General features: G+C 52.3%; 1 protein-coding gene across 8 annotated transcripts; it reads right to left on the bottom strand.

Moving 5' to 3' along the window:
• Positions 1-161: 161 nt before the first annotated feature.
• Accs (1-aminocyclopropane-1-carboxylate synthase homolog (inactive)) lies at positions 162-19246 on the bottom strand. 8 transcript variants are annotated; one of them, XR_010040210.1, is made up of 18 exons: positions 19071-19246; positions 18044-18334; positions 15662-15721; positions 14169-14239; positions 12240-12309; positions 11768-11834; positions 9963-10060; positions 9483-9560; positions 8701-8801; positions 8036-8125; positions 7394-7533; positions 6442-6544; positions 6291-6336; positions 6046-6187; positions 4731-4788; positions 4386-4539; positions 4201-4295; positions 162-4098 (listed from the first exon to the last, which is right to left on the bottom strand). XR_010040210.1 is itself a non-coding variant. In XM_013147421.3 (18 exons), exons 2-17 carry the CDS (start codon positions 18332-18334, stop codon positions 4207-4209), a joined length of 1743 nt encoding a protein of 580 aa, XP_013002875.2. In that variant the 5' UTR covers positions 19071-19246; the 3' UTR covers positions 162-4098; positions 4201-4206. The 8 variants fall into 8 exon arrangements, 6 of the variants coding, with proteins under 6 accessions (XP_013002875.2, XP_013002876.2, XP_063083866.1 ...); XR_010040211.1 differs by having other exon boundaries at positions 162-1065; XM_013147421.3 differs by having other exon boundaries at positions 4646-4788.
• Positions 19247-19682: the final 436 nt, after the last annotated feature.

The raw sequence follows: 19682 nt of genomic DNA, 5'->3' as shown, positions 1-19682 counted from the left end.
TAGGACCCTTCCTTCCCACAGTCCTCCAGTGGGTCCTCTATAAGTCGGTAAGGAACCGGCTCCAAGGTTTGCTATTCCAAAAACTTGTTCCAAAACTGTGGGCAAGCACGATCGCTTTTAAGTGAAATACATCTGTGTAAAAAAAAAAATCGATGCCGTCATGAATTTTTAAATTGTTTAGTTTTTATTAATCCCTGTTTGTAGTATATACAGATCCCCTTCACTGTGGGGAGCTGGCACATGTGCATAACATGGCTTATTTCTTTCACGTCCTTCCCTTTCTTGTTCCCTTCCTCCATCTCTTGATCTCTTCGTATTTGCAAAAGATCCCTTCCCTCATATGACGATTTTTTGGGGGAAGGAATCCAAGAAGCAATTATGACTGTTTTGGGTGGAGTAATTCAAGGGGTAGAAACTGAGGCCTGTCCCCTTTATTCATGATTTAGACTTATGCATGCACAGTAGAACTTCCGAAATAAAGCAGTGAGTGGAGGCTGAGAAAATGAGAATTGATGAAGACACTGCTAGACTTCGATCACAGCTGGTATAGTTCACTAGGTCAGGCTTTGGGAACCGAGTCCACGTTCATCCCAGCTGGACGGTAGCGCCATCTGGTGGAAGTTGTCGCCTACAACTTAGTTAATGGAGTTCAATCTGAGAGAGCCTCTGGCTTGTTTCTCTTTATCGGTATTTTAAAACATGTATGGTTTTGCTTTTTTGGTTTTCTTGAGGCAGAGTCTCGCTAGGTATGTAATTCAAACTGACCTTGAACTCACTGGGTAACTCAGGTTGACCTTGAATTTGGAGGGACTGTCCTGGCTCAGCCTCTCAAATTCTGGGGTTACAGGTGTGTGCCTGCCACATGTGTGTTTGTAATTAATCATTTGTTCTTTGATTGAACGAGGGCTGGCTGTGTTACAGAACTGTGTTCGGCAGGGACTTCCTGGACCCCTCCCTGTCTTGATCACCGTTTATAACTGGAAGCTTACATAAAGCTTGGCACTTTTCATGGCTTGACACGCTCTTGTAGGATGAATAAAGATGCCAGACGCTGGGAGGACCTAACTAGAATCAAGACAAATATACAAATGAAGTTACTCAGGTGGAGGGTGAAAGCTGCATAAGAGAATATACAGTGTGATGATTTTTAAAGCAGCAGCAGAAGCTGCATCTACTTGGAAAGATCCGAGATAACTTTGCCAACCCTGAAGGATATTCAGGATCTTTACAAGTAGAGAGGTGAAAGGGCACTGCGGGCAGAGAAAAAATGTAACCAAGGGCATACGTCAGAGATGTGGTTAAGCTTGGTGGCACATGCCTGTAATCCCAGCACTCCGGGAGGCTGTGGCAGCAGGGTCACCTCAAGTGTGAGGCCATCCTGCAACATAGTAAGTTCAAGGTTCTCTTGGAGTATACAGAAATACCATGTCTCAAAAGTAAAAATAAAAATAAAAAAGGAAGGGAGACAAGCAGAAGACGCAAGCTCGTTACAATCTGGCCCAGGCAAAATGATGTGGCTACATTTCCAGGGATAGAAACCATGCAAGTGACGGTAAATGAGAACGTGCTCAGTAGAACAATGGTCTATGGCTTTATGTTGCATTAGATAAGTAATCTAGAGATGACAAAGTATCCAGGGGACTGCCTATGTTTATATGCAGGCTTGCCATTTTTATAAAGCCATTGGTAGATATTAGTACCCATCAGGGGTCCTGGAGCCTCTCCTGGACAGATACCAAGACATAGCCATATATGAAGTACAAAAAAGTTGTGCTTATTTATTTTAAAAGTAAAACAAAGCGAGGCATGGTGTTGCACATCTGGAATCCCAGCCCTTGGCAGGCTGAAGCAGGAGGATTTCTTGTTCAAGGGCCAGCCTGGACTACTTAGCAAGACAATGCTTCAAAAAAATGTAAATAAGTAAATGATTAGAAATTGAAAAGCAAGCTTGAGCTATAAAGGATTTTTTTTAGAATTTTCAATAATAAAACACATATTTGCTAAAATGTAAAGCTCAGAGAGATGAACATAACTTGCCCCAGCTGAGTGTCTTTATGAGGTATAATTAAGAAACACAGTGAATGCTGCTTCCAGGTAGCATCCAACAGAAAGGCAAGGACACTGCATCCTCAAGCACCTTATTCACGAGATCTGGCACCATGATTCTTTGGCTCTTCTCCAAAGTCAAAACCACCATGAAAGGTCATTCTGAATGCATTCAGGACACTGAAGCAGCCAGGACAGCACCACTAACGACACTCAGAAGAGAGCACTTCCAGAGCTGCTTCAGAAAGTAGGACGAACGATGGGGTAAGTGTGTGTGAAAGGAGGGGGGATGCCATGTTGGCACTTAGGACCCTGGGAAACCAAGCAACCAGCTCGCCTCTCTGGTAAGCAGCTGTGGCGTGGCAGGCCAGGGGGAGAACCACCAGTGTCTCCTGAGATCCGCACCATGTTGGAACTTAGGACCCTGGGAAACCAAGCAACCAGCCTGCCTCCCTGCTAAGCAATAGCAAGCCTGCCGGTCCACTGGCTGAGAGTCAAACATCCCACTTCCCCTGCCCCACCATTAGCAAATGGGAGCCAGAGGTCTGAGCATCTCTTGGGAGGTTGACCATATACAATATAACAAATAAGGGGGATTTTCTTCTACCATCTTTTTGAAGGGAAATATTTTTACTACTGTCTTGCTTTGTTCTGATTAACAGTATTACTCTATTCAGTAGTTTTGATAAGTTCTATAATGTTCTGTACTTCATTTTATTTTGCTATAGGTGATTGAAAGAAGAACTATTGTGAAGATAATGAGAAATACTGTGATACCTAATACTGTTATCCCAGTAACCTGCTGTGAAGTTCTAAACTGTCTACGCTGTCTCAATTGGCTTTGTTCCGTCTTGTTCTGTTGTATTTTACTACCTTCAAAATAATAAAAAAAAAAAAAGAAGAAAGGAGGGGGAGGATTCTGAGGAGGGTTCATGACAGTGTATCTTTTATAAATTTTTAAAATTTAAACATTCACATCTCATACCCTGAGATATTAAAGGGTGAAGGAGTTTCACACCTAAAATTGTCTCTCCAATGTTCTAGAAAACAGTAATAAATGTGGCTTTCATTGTAATAATTTTTTTTAAATTTGAGCATTTTCCATATTTTTCACCATATCTCCTAGAAGGCCTTCAGTAAAAGATAGGGAGGAAGAATAAATGAATGAAGGGCAGATCAAAAGAGAAAAACAAGACAAAACAAAAAACCCCACCTGAGCCAAACAGCACAGAATGGAAACACTGATGTCACTGACATTTTCTAAAAGAAAGCAAGAATCAGCTTTTCATCCTTTTGAGAATGCCTTTTGGTTATACTGCCCAAGCTGGCCCCAACTCCCAGGCTCAAGTGATCCTCCTGCCTCGGCCTCCTGAGAAGCTGGGACTTCAGGGACCAGGCACCCCATGCCGGAGTTAAGTGCAGCTTTTCTGAGGCGGAAGCAGCGGCACCTGAGAAGGTCCTTAGCGCACACAGCTTGAGGGCTCAGAGACCTCATGCTGTCCCTGAAGCAAATCACCCTCCTGAAGACATGGCGCCCTTCATCTGCCTCCGCGTGGGGGGAAAGCGCAGCCCTGCTCAGCTCCACCCGGTTCATTTCAGAGTTCCAGCCCCAAAATTCCCCGACAGCCCCTGGTGCTCTGGGGACACAGTGTTGGTAGCTTCTTCCCAGGTGGGAGGAGCAGAGTCCCAGAGAGACAGGAGCAGCTTGGGACAGAGAGGAAATTCCCAGGGAGTTGCCCCTCCCTGCCCTGTCCCGTCCCATCAGGGGGTCCCGGTTCCCAGTGGGCTGTGGATTCTGGTCCCTTGGGAATCCTAGGATATTTAAATCTCCATCACTTTGTGTGCTGCTCCTCTGGCTTGTTGTCCTGGCAACCAACTCAGGAGGCAAGAAATGGCCCCCAAGAAGAGGGACAGTTTGCTGTCGGTTGCATCCCCAGGGGGGCTGAAGGCTCTTAGGGGCCATCGGGAGACCCCAGTTCTGCACACCAAGGCAGGGCCCCCTAGCTGGTCCCAGGCTGGACCTCAGCAGCAGAAGGTGTCTCCCGCTGTCACCTAGAAGAGCAGCAGTTCCAGGTTGGCAAAGCCACATCAGGGACCCTGCTGGCCAGTAGGCTGTCCTCTGTCTTCTGTGGCTTGGGGACAGTGGCTGCTTACCCCTCATCAGTGCTGCTCCCCGGGATCCTGATGGGGAGGGATATCTTCAGCCTCCTGGGATTTGCCTTCCAGCACCCTGCGGAGCCTCTGCATCCCTAGGAGGGGGAGTGAGTGCCACTGTCAGCCTGGTGGCTGTCCAGGGTCGCAGGACGCAGCCAGGAGGGGACAGTGAGGTGGCAGCTCACCCAGGCGGAGCCGGTGGGCCTTGTCTGCAAAGATCACCCGGAACCAGCCGGGCTCCTTGCACTCGAAGGCCTTGCCGAAGGAAAGCAGCACCTTGCTGTCCAAGAAGCGGCGCCAAAGCACCATCTCCTCCTCCCAGGTGCCCTGGCGAAGGTACTGGGGGGCGGCAGGCGGGAGGCTTAACACAGCTGGGCCCCGCCGCCCTCGCCAGGGGAGGGAGCCCCGGGGCAGCGCTGCCCCACCTGCCGCCCGCCTGAGTTACCTTCCTTAGGTCCACCCAGAGAAAGAAGCCGGCGCCCCCACTCAGGAAGGGGACCCCCAGGGCCCGGAGCTCTCCCGAGACATACGTGTGCGCTGCCTTAAGCCGGCTGTGGTTTTCTGGCAGGTACACTTGGTTGATCCAGTCTGGGAGAAAGAAAAACCAAAAGATAAGACTCCCCTCCCCCTCCAAGCCCTCCTGCTAATCCACACACTGAAAACACCACGGGAGCCCATCCCGAATGTGGGGCTGGGGACTGGCCCTCCGGATAGCCTGGGAACTCAGTGTTCAGTATAAAACACCTTTTATTCTTTGAAGATAGGGCCTCGCTACTAGCCCAGGTTGGCCTCAGACTCAGTCCTCCTGCCTCAGTCTCCCAAGTGCTGACATGACAGGTTTGTACTGCCACACCCAGCCCACGGGAAGTTCTTATGTGACCATCAGGCTCAGTAGGTAGGGGTGGGGCGGAGGCTTGCTTGGTCAGTGTGTGTTGAACTTGGCTTGTTTTGCAAAGTGGCTGAACCATCTGCCATTCCCGCCAGCGATGTGCGAGTTCCGGCTGCTCCACCTTCTTGTCAATACTTGATGTATCTATTTTTTTAAAATAAATTTTAGCTATGATACTGGGTGCACAGCTGGTCATATTCCTCATTGTAAAATAATGGGGATACAGGAAATCTTGCTTCCTAGCATCCTGAGGAGGTCTGAGTGCGGTAATTCACCAAGAGCATCCCAAAGGCCCAATGAGAGGGGCAGTGACTCTGAGCTCTGCCCCCCCCGAAACTTGATATCTGAAACTGGGAGAAGAACAGATCCTGCAGCGGGAGACCGGTGTCCCTTACAAGAATGTTTTCTTAGTAACATCTTTTTTAAAAATACAACTAAATGGGGCTGGGGATTTAGCTCAGCGGCATAAGTACCTGCCTTGCAAGCAGGCGGTCCTGAGTTCGATCCCCAGTACCGATAAAAATGAAAAAATGAAAAAAAAAAATACACCTAATAACAAATTCATATTTTACATTTTTTTTCCTTTAAACCGGCTCACGCTATGTTGCTCAGGCTGGCCCAGAACCTCTGGGCTCAAGTGATCCTCTTGGCTCAGCCTCCCAAGTAGCTGGGACTACTGGCACTGAGCTTGTGCTATTCTCTACCAGGTGTTGTTCTAACTGAATCACAAATCCCGCTCACCCTACAAGATAGGCACCATTATGTGTTTTACAGATGAGGAAACCGAGGCACAGTGAGGTGAGGTAACGTGCCACACAGCCAGCAAATGACCAAGTAGCATATGAACCAGTCCCAGACGTGCCCTAGAGTTTCCTCATGGAGAAGCACCCTCATCCCTGGCTGGTCCCAGACACTCCCACCCCAGCTTCTTCAGGGCCCAGCCCCAGGGCAGTCACCACGGTCACGGAGCAGCTGGGCCATCTGGAACTGCAGCAGGCCGCTGAGGCCATGATAGCGGCAGAGGGAAGCCACAGCGGTGGCCACATCCCGGTTTTCTGTGTACAGTGTGCCGAAGCGGAGCCCAGACATCCCGAAGTCCTGAAAGACGAAGTTCCCAAGGCTGTGGCCAGCCCTTCTCGGAGGAAGCTGGTTCCATCCCCGCCTGGCCTGCCCTCTGCTGGACACCCCGGCCAGAACTCACCTTGCTTGTGGCCCACATCACGTGGGTCCTCTGGGGGTCAGGCAGCCTGCAGAGAAAGCTCAGTGAGGGACAGAAGCAGCACGGAACCAAGGGAACAGCTTCGACCAGGAGACGGGTGGAAGAGTCGATCTGGCTCAAGCCCTGTCTGCACCTCTTGTGGCCGCTTATCCATAAGAGCAGGAAGCAGCAAACAGCAGCGCCAGGCCACGTCCAGTCTGCCACGTGCGCTGTTATACGCAGCGTCTCCGGCAGAGCTGAGAGGCTACATGGTAAAGGCTGAAATATCACCATCTGGTACTTTATATAATAAAGTTTTCTATCCTCTCATCTACAACACAGCTCACGCTGCTTCTTGCAAAGACCTCCCAAACAAGTCCCAGGACACCCGTGAGGTCCCATTATGGTTTCCCATGTGCTCACTAGCAAGGCTTTTGGGGTCTGGTTTGGTTTGGGGTTTTTTGTCTTTTTGAGACAGGAGCTCACTATGCAGTTCAGGCTGGCCTTGAGCTCCCTTTATATCCCAGGCTGGTCTGGAACTCGCAACAATCTTTCTGCCTCAGCCTCCCAAGTGCTGGGATTACAGGCATGAGCCACCACGCCAGGCCACTGGCAGGGTTTTTGAAAGATGACTGAAACATGGCAGCAGGACAGCTAGATGCGCTGTGCTGTTAGAAGGCGGGGCCTGGCTGGAAGAGGCGGGGTCTAGGGTGGAGTCTGGCTGGAAGAGGCGGGGCCTAGGGTGGAGCCTGGCTGGAAGAGGCGGGGCCTAGGGTGGGGCCTGGCTGGGTTTGTGTCCCTCTGGCTTCTATCTTCTCTCTCCTTCCTGTGCTCCATGCTCTGAGCAGCTCTCGTCTGCCAGGCTCCTGTGCCAGGCCATCCTGCCTTAGGAGCCAGCCAACTATGGACTGAAATGTGAGCCAAAAATACACCTCTCCTCTGAAGGCCTCTATCCTCCTATTCACTGCTGAACCCTCTGCACCTTCCACAGAAGTGATGCTCAGTAAATAACTTGTCCAGGGATGATGGACAAGTCCCTGCTTTCTCTGTGTCCCACTTGCCTTATGCACAGAGTGAATGGGAGTGACACCCCACGAGCCACCTACCCTCCAGAGCTCCATGAGGCTGCAGGACAGAGTCAGCGGAAAGGACAGGGTGGAGAAGGTCAGATCTGCACACCCCACCAGGGATCTGGTCCCAACTTTTCCAAAGTGCTTCTATCACCAATTCTGTGCCTAAACTCCATCTAATAAAAAAACTTTTATTTTGGACAATACGGGGTCTTTGTACTGAATTATACCCCAGGAAATGCAGCCCCTCTTTTGGAGACAGGGTCAAGTTGCCCAGGCTGGACTTGAATTTGCAATCTTCTGTGATGACAGGCGTGCACCACCCCATCCAGACTAAAACCTCACTGTATAAAGAGCCAGAAGGGCTTGGCAAGTGCAAAGTGCTCCATAATTACTTGCTAAGTAAATAAGCAAGAAAATAAATGAATGTAACTGAAGCTACTCTGGCAATGAAGGAAGCAGCCCAGGAAGGAAGTCAGCTGCCTGCCCCAAGCTCAGCCCTCCCCCCCCCACCTTGAGGAATCCTAAGGCCCCTCCTCGGGGCTCCCCAGAATCATCCGAATGTCCTGTTCCTTGGGGGATCTGAGGCCCACTCGGACCAGCTGGAAGTTAGAGACAGGACCCTGGTCAGGGCCCCTAGGAGGGGACCTAGGGGGCACCCCATGACTGCAGCCTCACCTCTTGAGGCCCAGGACACTGCGGTACCCCAGCGACTCCTCGAACACAGACAGCATATAGACCTCATCCACAATCACGTGCAGCTTGTGCCTGGAATGGGGAGGGGGACAGCATGATCTGAAGGACATGTGTGCACCAGGGTGCGACAGCACGGGACAGCAGTGTGTCAGAAACCCCGAGGGACCACTGTCCAGCCCAGGGTAACCGCACTTGTGTTTGCCAGGAAGAACACCCTTCTTTTGTCTATTTTTGCAAACCAACAAAGCCACACATGCAAAGTAGGTGGCAGTGGGGCTTCTGAAGGGCCCCAGGGAGAGGGCACATTTAGGTACCAGGGCTCAAGCCCAGCTGCAGCCCTGACTTGACAAGAAATGTAGGATACAAGTGTTCAGCATGGCATCATCAGGCCCTAGAGTATGCAATCAGTGATAGCTGTTGACTGGCATGGTGGTGCATCCCTGAAATCCCAGCACTTGGCAGGCTGAGGCAGGAGGATCACTGCAAGTTCAAGGCCAGCCTGAGCTACAAATCCCTACTTCCTGCCCACTACCAGAAAGAGGCCAAGGCTGCTGATGGGAGAAAATGGGGGCTTAGGGCTGCTAGTACCACACCTCTATCAGGCCCTGAGCTGCCCACATGCTCTTTTGGGGAGTGGGGATGCTCACCTTGCAGCAAATCCCAGGAACTCCTGCAGTTCTCTGGGGGAATAGACGTTGCCCAGGGGGTTCTGGGGGTTGATGAGGATGAGGCCTTTGACCTTCACACCCTGAAATCATTCATAGGCTGGAAACCTTAGCTCCTCTCTGAGGCCAGAGTCAAGGCCTCCAGGACATGGTTCCCCGGGAAGCATGCAGGGGACACATTCACCATCTCATGAAGCAAATAAACAGGCCACAGGCTTCCATCGGCAGCACTGGGCCAGCTTAGAGAAGAAAACCCATGCAGAGAGCAGGGCAAACTGTGCCCAAGTGCCAGCCAGCAGGCCAGTGTTGTACAAATGATGGGCACAGCTCAAGCAGACAGTCGGGAGGCGTGGGAACAAGTCCTCAAAGCATGGGTCTCTGCTTTCTTGGGGAGACTGCAAGTCCCCTTCAAGTGGGCAGGATTGCCCCTCAAACTCCCAGGGAAATGTTAAGCTAAGCCCCAGCCTCATTCATTCCACACTGGACCCCTGGAACGTAATCAGAGGGTGTAGGAAGGGGGGCCGTTTTTAATGAAGCCCCAGCTGACTTCCTACTCTGACGTTTAAGGATCTTTTCTAATGAATAGGAAGAGCCTCCCACCGGACACCCACAATAGTTCTGTACTACCCTCCTACCCATGCATCCCCCATCACAGGCACCAACCCGGCTCCCAGGAGACCAGCCACACACAGGAAGAGGGGTGCATGCCCGCTTGTAGACCCCCACACACACTCCCAGCCCTAGCTTGGTGGGGAGCCCCAGACCTCAGATTTTGCTCCTTGCAGGGCCAACTCCAGTTTCTCCACTGTGAGCTGGAAGGGGCGGGTGTCCAGCCCAGTGACCTGGAAGAGACCATCACAGCCACCAGACAAACTCAGTGATCTCCAAAGCTACGCTCTCAGGTCAACTGTAATCTCCAGTCTCTGGAAAATAGTGGGGCCGTTCCATCTTCCTGCCATCCATCCCACCCAGCCTCATCAAGAGCCCAGAGGTCCTCTGATTGGCTCCCAGGACTCTGCCCCTGCGCACCCCCTTATTTCTGGGGCTGCTCCTTGGCTGCTCCAGGAATCTCAGAGCCTGGAGCTTGGTAGGCGCCGGGGACCCAGGCACAGGCAGCCCCAGGATAACAGAAAGTTCCATTCTCTTCCCACGGCAGCTCCAGAGCCCTTGGACTTCCTCCCGAGCCAGCCACAAATTCAGGCCCAGGAGACTCGGCCTAGAGGGAGGGATGCAGCCACTCTTACCTCACTATCCAGGTAGACAAAGGCCAGTCGGACGTTGCCATAGAGATAGACGTGCTGTGTGATAGCCCCGTAGTAAGGAGTGGGGATCAGGAAGGCCTCTGGTGGAGCAGACAGGGCCTGTCATCCCTGGAAGGTCACCCCAGACCCCATGCATAGGCCCTGTTGCACCCAGGGCTTCTCCACTCCCAACCCCTAGAGCAAGTGCTTACAGCCCAGACCCACTGAGATCAGTCCCTTTCCTAATACAGATGCTCCTTGACTGACAACAGGGTTATGTCCAGATAAACGCATTGTAAGCTAAAAACATCATGAAATAAAAAATACACTAACTCATTGCCAGGCATGGTGCACACCTGTAATCCTAGCACTCAGGACACTGAGGCAGGAGGGTTGTTGTCAGTTTGAGGCCAGCCTAGACTATACAGGCAGACCCTGACTCAAAAAACTGACATTTTTAAAACAAATGCATTTCATCCACCTAGCACAGGGAACATCACTAGCCCTGCAGAGCAATGACTCCTCTCACAGTTAGGTGGCTGACTGGGACACACAGTTCACTGCCACTGTCTAGTGCCACAAGCAAAAATATATACTGCCAGGGGGGCAAAAGACTAAATTTTAAAAAAGTACAGTTGCTATTAAATGCGTATCACTCTTATGCCTCTGTAAAGTCAAACAATCCTAAATCAAGCCTCCCAAGTAGGGGACATCTGTAATCGCTAGGTAACATTTACAAAGTGTGAGAACTATGCTCAGCACTCACCCACCACCACTGCCTGGGACACACACCTTCGTCCCCACCTTTGTCACCTTAACTTTATAGACTAAAGAACTTAAACTTAGAGGGTCCCTGTTCCATGTTGCTCTAGAATGAGTAGGAAACTATGTCTATGAAATCTCAGAGCAGAACTTTTTATGCTGCAGATTCCAAGGACAACCTCCCTTTGTGTGAGTTTGAGAACTTACTTAACCTCTGGGCCTCAACTGTCTCATCTATAAAAAAGGGGACAGCAATAGAGATCCAGGCCCCCAGGGTGCCGACAGGGTCGAATGATGTCCTGTGTGTACAGCCACATGCCAAAGCCTGGAGCTAGCAACACACGGTCAATCGATGTCACTAACATTTGCTACTACTAGTTAAACTATTGTGAGTGAGCCTGTATCCTTCAATCAGCATCCCTTCACCGTGCACCCTGGCTTGTTTTTGCTTTGTGTTACTAGGGATTGAGCCCAAGGCCTTTCCACTGAGCTACATCCCCAGCCCTCCCTCAGCCCTTTTTAGAATCTTGAGACAGGGTTTCACTAAGTTGCTAAATTGCCCAAGCTGGGCTCAACATTGCAATCCTCCTGCCTCAGCCTTTCGGCATGCTGGATCACAGCCATGTGCTACCATGTCTGGCTCCCCATGTCTACTCAACAGCCATTTGGATTTTCTTTTTGCTAAGAAAAAATCAGATTCTTCAGGCAGGGCCAGCAATCTGGCCCAGGAAGGCAGGGCTGAAACAGGTTTGAGCCAACCCTGGCTCTTCAGATCTCTGGGCCCAAGGCCGGCACTGGGAATGGGTTTGTGAGTCATTTCTGGGTGGATACAAGGGGCTCTGCTGGGGCCCTGGGTGTTCCCAGACCCAGAACGCCAACAGCACGCTGCCCTCTGCAATTGCCGCCCAGCCCTTCATCTAAGGGCCTGAGTCTGTGGTCTCCTATCACAGCTGAAAACAAAGGTACGCAGCCCCGGAGGGCAGGCAGCAGGGGACACTGTGGGCTCCGGGCAGGCCCAGGACCGAGCAGGCCTTGCAGTCACTTACCTCCTGCCTCACACAGCACGGTGGCCAGAGCCGAGAAGACAGAGGCGCCGCCATTCAGGACGACCACCTGGGTGACAGGGGACAAAGGGGACTGTGATTCGCTGGGGGGGGGGGGAAGGATCCAGGACAGCACCGAAGGAGAACTAGAACGGGTCCCTCCTGGGTAGCCCCGGGCTCTGTCTCCACAAAGCCCCAACCTCCATCCAAGCTCATTCATGGGGGCTCTGCTGGTGTTTAGCTGAGCACATCCCAGGAAGAGGTCACCCCTGAGGCCCAAGGCGTGAGGCCCAGTAGAGCCCACGGCACACTGTGGGGGTGGAAATCACAGCTCAGCTCTAAGTCTCAGGCTGGGGGAAGAAGGAGGCAGAAGGCGATCCTTGGGCCACCTTGAAAGAAATCAAGACAAGTGCAAAATGGATCTCAGCCCAAAACTGGGGAGCAGGACAGAGGAGCAGAGGAGGGGGCTACTCACATTCTCTGGTTTGAGGGGTGCTGGGCTCTTACAGTAATAAGACAGAAACTTGGCCACTTCCTCCCGGAGGCTACAGAAAAACAGACTGACTGATGGACGGTGCTTCTCAAAGGGCCCCCAACCCACTTTGCACCCTGAGCTTCCCTGCCATTGCTCCTTCCTGTCTCCCGCATGGGGAGGCTCTGTCTCCTCTCAGGGCGCCCCTTCCCACACATCCTCATCTTCCAGTTTAGATTTGGAATGGCCCCCAAACGCTTGTGGGCTCAGAGGTGGAGCTTCAGGAAGGTGAGTGGTTCAGGGGCAGTGCTGTTCTCCTCTGTGAATCTGCCCGCCCTGGCCCTCGGAGGAGATCACAGCTGTGTGCGCTGCTGGGAGGCGGCCTGGCAGGGCCTCTCTCCCCACCCCGCTCCTCCCTTCTCACTCTGCTTCCTGAGATACACAGCTCTCCTCCTCTGTGCCTCTCTGCCATGCCTTCCCGCCTTGGAGCCAGCGATCATGAGCCCAAATAAACCATTCCTTTAAGTCGTGGCTGTCATGTATTTTGTTCCAGTGCAAGAAACCCCATGCTCGGATACTGTGGTTTCATTCACAGTGGCTGCATAACATGCAACTTTGCCTGATCCGGGGACTTTGGGGGTATCAAATGTAAGACTAGCATGGTGTCATGGGGGACACCTAAAATCTCAGCACTCAAGAGGCCAAGGGAGGAGGATCTTAAGTTTGAGGCCAACCAGACTACAATGTGAGGTCAATGCCAGCCTGAGCTACATTGCCAGACTGTGTCTCACAAAATCAGAAAGATCGAAAGAAAGAAAGAAAGAAAGAAAGAAAGAAAGAAAGAAAGAAAGAAAGAGTAGACACACGAGGCCTAGGCTAATAGTAATAATAATTGCTATTATTTAATAGCAACTGTTGTCATAGTTCTTATTACTAACATTTATTGAACATTTACTTATGCAGATGTTACTTGCAGGTTGCTACACTGTGACTACTCTTTTTTATTTCTATTTCAGATAAAGACACTGAGGTTTGACGGAATCAAGGCTCTTGCTGGGGAAGTGGCAGAGTCTATGCCCAAGCCCACGGTTTTGAGAATATGGACTTTGGCTTTGAGATCATAAGGTTGTGGGAAATGAAGCACCCCAACACACCTAAACATCACATGGTCTCTCTTCTATGAGGAACCCAGAGGATAAACAAAGAGCAAACTAAAAGACAAACAGATCATTTGCAAAAGGGAAGAGGACCAAGAGAGGGAGGGAGGGAAGAGGGGAAGGGATGTAAAAAGCAAGAAGATGTGTTGTGCACTTGGACCAACTCCCCACGAAGAATGTGGTCACCATGTGCTGCAAATACGTGCGAATAAAAACACAAATGGAGACAGAAAAACAGGCAGAGCACGTGCTTTGCAAATGGAGTTGAGGTCAAGTCTTGCCGGCGCGGAGCCCTTTCTTAGAATGGTGTGTGGCCAGGAAGCGCTCACTCAGGATAGGCCACGACAAGTGTTAGTCACACCTGCCCGCCAGAGGGAGGAAATGGCCCAGCCAGCTGCACCCAGGCCGACTCTGGCTTCTCTAAAGCTAGAGTAGGGACATAGGGACGGTTCCTCACCAGACTGCCCTCCCATGCCTCAGGCCTGGGATCCTGGAGGGTGAGACAAGAGCCCTGAGAAGAGGCTGGGTCTCCAAGCCGGGTCCCTCAGCCCCCTGGTGGGACCTCTCAAGTTGTCACTGCTGCAGTCCTGGGCCGGACAGTGCTTTGTCTCAGGGCTGCCCTGGGTGCAATAAGATCAGCAGTGTCCCTGACTCTGCTACTGAGACTGCAGTATCTCCTGAGGTCGGACAGTTCAAACATGTCCATGCATTGCCTTCACCCCTAGGGAGCAAAACTGCCCCCACCTAGACCCACTGGCCTAGGATGGCTACTTACAATGGATGTCCCCTCCAGTCTGGGTACTGCAGCAGGGACGGCTCCACCCGCAGCATGTCACTCTGGCTCAGCTGCAGACAGAGAGGGAAGAGCAGGGCTTGGGGCTGGCACTGCTGTTTGCATCCACAGAGCACCAGAGCCTTATGCCCATTTAGCAGGTGAGGAAACTGAGGCTCGAAAGCAGTGAAGAATTCTATCGAGCTGACATAGTTAGCAACTGTGAAATCCAGGTGTTTTGGGGTTTGGCTTTGGTTTTGGTTCTTGGTGATTCAAAGCAGTGAATTCGAGGCCTTTGCACTGAGCTACATCCCTCAGTCTCCTTCCTTTTGTTTTTGGGCCCAGAGGGCTATTAAGTCAGTAAGTTGCTCAAAACTGGGCTCAAACTTGTCATCCTCCTGCATCAGCCTCCCACAGAGCTGGGATTACAAGCATGCAGACCCGGAATTTTGACTGTGGGTCCAGTACTCTTTACAGAACACGATCACCTAGAAAGTCATTGGCTAAGATGCAAGGCAGTGCGGGTGGATTGTGCTACCCAGCTTCTCGGGGAGGGCAGAGGAGACCCCAGAATTGGGTGCTATCGCCTCAGTCTTGGCTCCAGCTTCCAGAGGGTCTCAGGACCCTGTCCTGCTGCAGGCGTGGCTCGGCCCCACACCCTGGCAAAGCAGCAGTTTCCAGGCCCTCGCCTCGTGATCAGGTGCTGGGTCAACAAGTGGCTCCTCAGGCATCCTGGATGCAAGCCTGAGAACACAGGGGCTGTGGCAGGAGGACCAGAGAAAGAATGGGCACCAGCCACATCCCTCCCTCCTGCCGCCCTGGGAAGCCAGAGCCACCTTGAACTCACGAGGTAGCCCAACTAGCTTCCAACCTGCAACAATCCCCCTCCCTCAGCCTGCCGAGTGCTGGAATTACAAGGGGTGCCATGATTCCAGGCAAGAAATCTAATTATGAAACTGCCAGGAAGTATGCAAACTGTGTCACACACAAACATTTTAAAGAATTAGTATGAACTGACAACTAAGTGGACGATCTTAAGAGCAAAGGGAATGATGCAGGCATCCCCCCTCCCTGTCTGTTACCACACTGCCTCCTACCAGCGCTCCCGAGGTCACTCTGTCTACACAGCTGCACGGTGGGACACGCTACACAAGCGATCCACTGTCCTCTCCTCCAACTCTGTCGCACAGGGACGCACATCAGTAGCTCAGCATCATCCATTTACACAATGGAAATTTACACTACAGGGACTGGCAAAGCCAGTTGGGGCGTGCGGTTCTGTCCCCTCTGAGATCAGGGACCCGGCACAGCAGGGGGACCAAGGAAGGGACAGAGCCTGAAGAGGTGAAGAATCGGGATCAGTGTGCATAAGTGACTCGCTCAGGATCACACAGGAAGCCGCCCCAAGGCTGGACTGGACCATCCAAGGCCCACAGCTGGCTCTCGTTGGGGAAGCGTCCAGGGAAGAAGCCACCCAGCAGGGGCCACGCACTCACCCGTCTCGACAGCAGGTCAAAGCAGAGCTTGTTCTCACTGGTGCCCAAGTTAATGATCCCCTGGAGACAAGAGGCACAGAAATAAGAGTCGAGGTGTCAGTGGCACCCTCAGAAACCCAAACAGCATCACAGGACACCTGGTCCCCACCATGAAGTTTGATGCTTTTGGTTTGTTTTTTGCAGATCGTCTTTCACTATTCAGGTTAGACTTGAATTCATTATGTATTCTAGGCTGGCCTGGAACTCACAGCAGTCTTCCTGCCTCAGCCTCCTGAGTGCTGAGATTGCAGGCGTGTACTGCCACATTCAGCTACCAGAAAGCATGTGTTCTCCCGGGAGAGGTGGAATAGGACAGGATTCACCCTTACAGAGTCCCCACAGCAACTTGGTGCAGGCCTCATGCACAGCTCACTCCTGGGAGCTGAGTCATGGGGAGAACGAAAGAGGAAAGCTGAAAATGGATAAGTTTAGTGAGCTGAGGTTCAGACACCCCTGTGAGGTAAACCAGCAGGTTCTACCGGCCACAGCCAATGCATCTGCAAGTCCTGACAGCTGCACTTTCAAAATATTTGCACAGTCCAATCGCTGTCACCCATCACCTAGAACCAGGGCTGAGCCACTGTAACTCCTCATCCAGCTCATGGCAGGACCAGCCCCGCCTCTTCCTTCAACCCTTCCCCTACTGTCTGGTCTCTGTAGAATCCAAATCATCCTTTAAAAACTGGATTCAGGTCATACTCCTCCTCCTGCAAACACCTCCCATCCCACATGATCCATAAAGCCCTTCAGGATCTCTTCAGGACCCTTCAGGACTCCTACCCCGTGATCCTGCCAAAATCACTGACCCTCCCTCCCCCGCAGACTGGCTCTTCTGCAGCCCCAGTGGTCCCTCATCATCCCTGAACTCATCCAGTGTGACTCCACCCAAGGGGCCTTCACACTTGCGGCTCCCTCTGCCTGGGATGCTCTTCCCCATCGAGGTCCCCTCTTGGTGGAGGGTGGCCTCTGCCATGACTCCCACTGATTCTCTCCTATTATTCATGCCCTAGAGCCCGAGCTGCACCCAGAGAATTGCTCCTGATGAATGGAATATGGGGCAGTGCCGGGACAGCCCTTCCAAGGTTAGGGTATAAAAAAGCTGCAACCGGGCATGGTGGCTCCCGCCTATAATCCCAGCACTTGGGAGGCTGAGGCAGGAGGATCCTTGTGAGTTCGAGACCAGCCTAGGCTACAAAGTGAGCTCAAGGCCAGCCTGAACTGCACAGTGAGACCCTGTCTCAGAAAGATTAAAAAAAAAAAAAGCCCCTGTCTTGGGGACTCGGGACTGTTTGTTCTCTCTTGGGTAATTTGCCCTGGAAGAAGGCAGCTTCCACATCACATGGATGGGAGTCTGTCCACTAGTAACTGTGGGTGTCAGAGCCCTCCACCCCCTCCATGCCATGCTCCCCCACCCCAAAACATGTCAGATAGGAACTTGGCTTTTGATCTAGCACCTAGAACAGTGCCAGGACATGGTAGATGCTCAGCAAATACCGATTGTGAAAAGGTGCAATTCTCTGATCCGTTAAAGGTATTTCTAAATATCATGTATAACACTGGAGACAGATAATAATAGCCGCTACCATTTATTGAGTACACTACATAGTGAGCCACATGCTAATAATACCACATATCTGATCTCATTTAGCTGTTTGTTTGTTTTGTTTTGAACTCACTGTGTAGTTCAGGCTGACAGCAGTCCTCCTCCTGCCTCAGCCTCCTGTGTGCTGGGATTACAGGTGTGTGAAACCACATTTAGATTGATCTCGTTTAATCTTGACTCTTCCATACTGTGGGGCATTATCATCCCTTTTCAGAGATAAACTGAAACTCACAAAATGTTAAGTAACTAATTCAATAATGTGTAACCCAAGGGTGAAACATTTGTGACTCTGAGTTCTATTGCAGGTCCCAAGTTGAACAGTAGGGACCAGGGATGTAGCTCAATGGTAGAACACTTGCCCAGCTTGTGCAGGGCCCTGGGTTCAATGCACGTGCACACACACACACACACACACACACACACAATCTAAGTCAAATAGTTGGTGCTGTGGGCCAGAATCCATGTGGTAGCCTTCTATGGCTCTGCCCTCACAAATCTGAGTCCCAGGTCCCAGCACTGATTTAGGCACTGGAGCTGCAGCAGGGAACAAAGAGTCCCTATCCCATGTGGTTTAAGAGGCCCAATACACTGGGGCTCTCTGAGCTACATCAGAAGCCTGAGGAAGTCCGAGGACGGGAACTCCAACACGACAGGAGTATATTGGATGCTTCCCTGTGGGTGAAGGTGAGGTACCCGCCTTGCAGTTCCCCAATGAGACCAGCGCGTGGCGCTTCACTCACGCTGGGGTTCTTGTCCTCATCGTACTGGTCCATGTGGTAGGTCCTGTAGCCCTCCTCCGCGGAGTCCCAGAACCATTTGATGACTTTGCCTCTAGAAGACAGGCAGGAGCTGTCAGAGGAGAACATGGCAGTGGGGTCCCCCACTCCATAGAGGCCCGGCAGCTTCCGGTCTGTGTTTCTGGGGCATTCTCTTTCCAGGCCATCTTGGTGGCTACTGCCCACATCCTGTGTGGTGGCTGAACCGAAACAGGTGGCAGGTGCCCTGGATTCTTTCTGAAGAGGAGTGTACATCTGCAAAAAATACAACAGCACCCCATGCTCAAAGAGCTTTTACGGCATCAAGCACCAAAAATGAGTCAGAGTTATTTACCTCTTCATGCTTCCTGATTTTTTTATTTGCTTTGCTTTGTTTTGGCTTTTATTCTTTTTTGTTTGAGACGGGGTTTCACTATGTTATTTAGCCCATCTTCAAACTCTTGGGCTTACTTGATCCTCCTGCTTCAGCTTCACTAATAGCTGGGACTAAGCCAAGCTCTGCCCAGCTAGCTATCAAGTTATTTGAGCTTTCCTTTAAGTTTATGCTTCCTGTGTCCCTTACGACTTGTAACCATGTGTGTGATCACTGTTACACGCCAGGGACTGCATCTGCCATTCACTCCCAAAGGATGCACCGGCCCTGGAAAGGCGCTCTCCCAGCCGCGGAGGGGCGTTCTGCTCTGCTCCGGGCGGGTTCCCGTCTGCAAGAGGGTGTACTACTTACTCCTCACCGCAAGGGGCAGCAGCGAGGCCGCGCGCGTGTAAAACCCTGGGCGCTGTGACTAGAACAATCCTGGCTCGTGGCCCGCGTTCAAGACTGAGTCATTTTATCACAAATCTGCGCCAATTTTCGCGCCCCAAAGCTCAGGCCACCACGCGACAGATGACAAATGTATAATCTGGACACCCAGGGAGCCCTCGCGGTTTCATTTTGCTTGGCAAAGTCGGGGGGGGGGGTTCCCCAACGTGCAGGGGATGTCCCTGTGCTCACCTCGGTTCCTCGCGACAGCCCGGATCCGAGCAAGGACGGCACGGCCAGGGTCACAGCTCCCGGCGGCGTGCGACCAGGCTGCAGGCCGACGAGGGCGGGCGTCTCGGACCGCAAGGACCCCTGCCGGCGGGGACGCCTCGCGAGACAGCCCCGGGTTTCCAGGCGCAGGAAGTGCGATTGGCGCCGAGGTGCTGGGGGAGCTCAGCCGCTGCCCTCCCTGCGAAGCCAGGGTCGCACCAGCTCGCAGGAGGGCGCCGGGACCGGGACGCTTGAACGGTGTAGGCGTCCTTTGCCCGGATCTGTCTACGGGTGAGGACCTGCGGATCTGCGCCCCGCGCGCTCGGACCTGGGGCCCCGGGGCGCCCGCCCGCCCGCTCACGCCACGCTTCCGGGACCCGAGTGAGGTCGCCTCCACCGGGCCTGCGCCCTGGTGGCGCACACGTGGACGCACCGTGGGGCAGGCTTCCCGGCCCGCGGAGGCGAGACAGATCCGGGCAGCGCCAGAAGGGAAAGGTCGGAGGGAAACAGACCTCCGCTCACGGCGAGGCGACCTCTCGCAGTGGCCTGAGCGTCCAGGGCGCCTCCCTCTGGTTCCCCATGGTCCCTGCGCTT

This window comes from Cavia porcellus, unplaced genomic scaffold, assembly GCF_034190915.1.
Source record: "Cavia porcellus strain 051 isolate PalLab524CR breed Dunkin Hartley unplaced genomic scaffold, mCavPor4.1 scaffold_17, whole genome shotgun sequence".
NCBI classification, from domain to species: Eukaryota; Metazoa; Chordata; class Mammalia; order Rodentia; family Caviidae; genus Cavia; species Cavia porcellus.
Note: the sequence above shows the minus strand (reverse complement) of the source record. Positions and strands in the feature narration are given on the sequence as shown.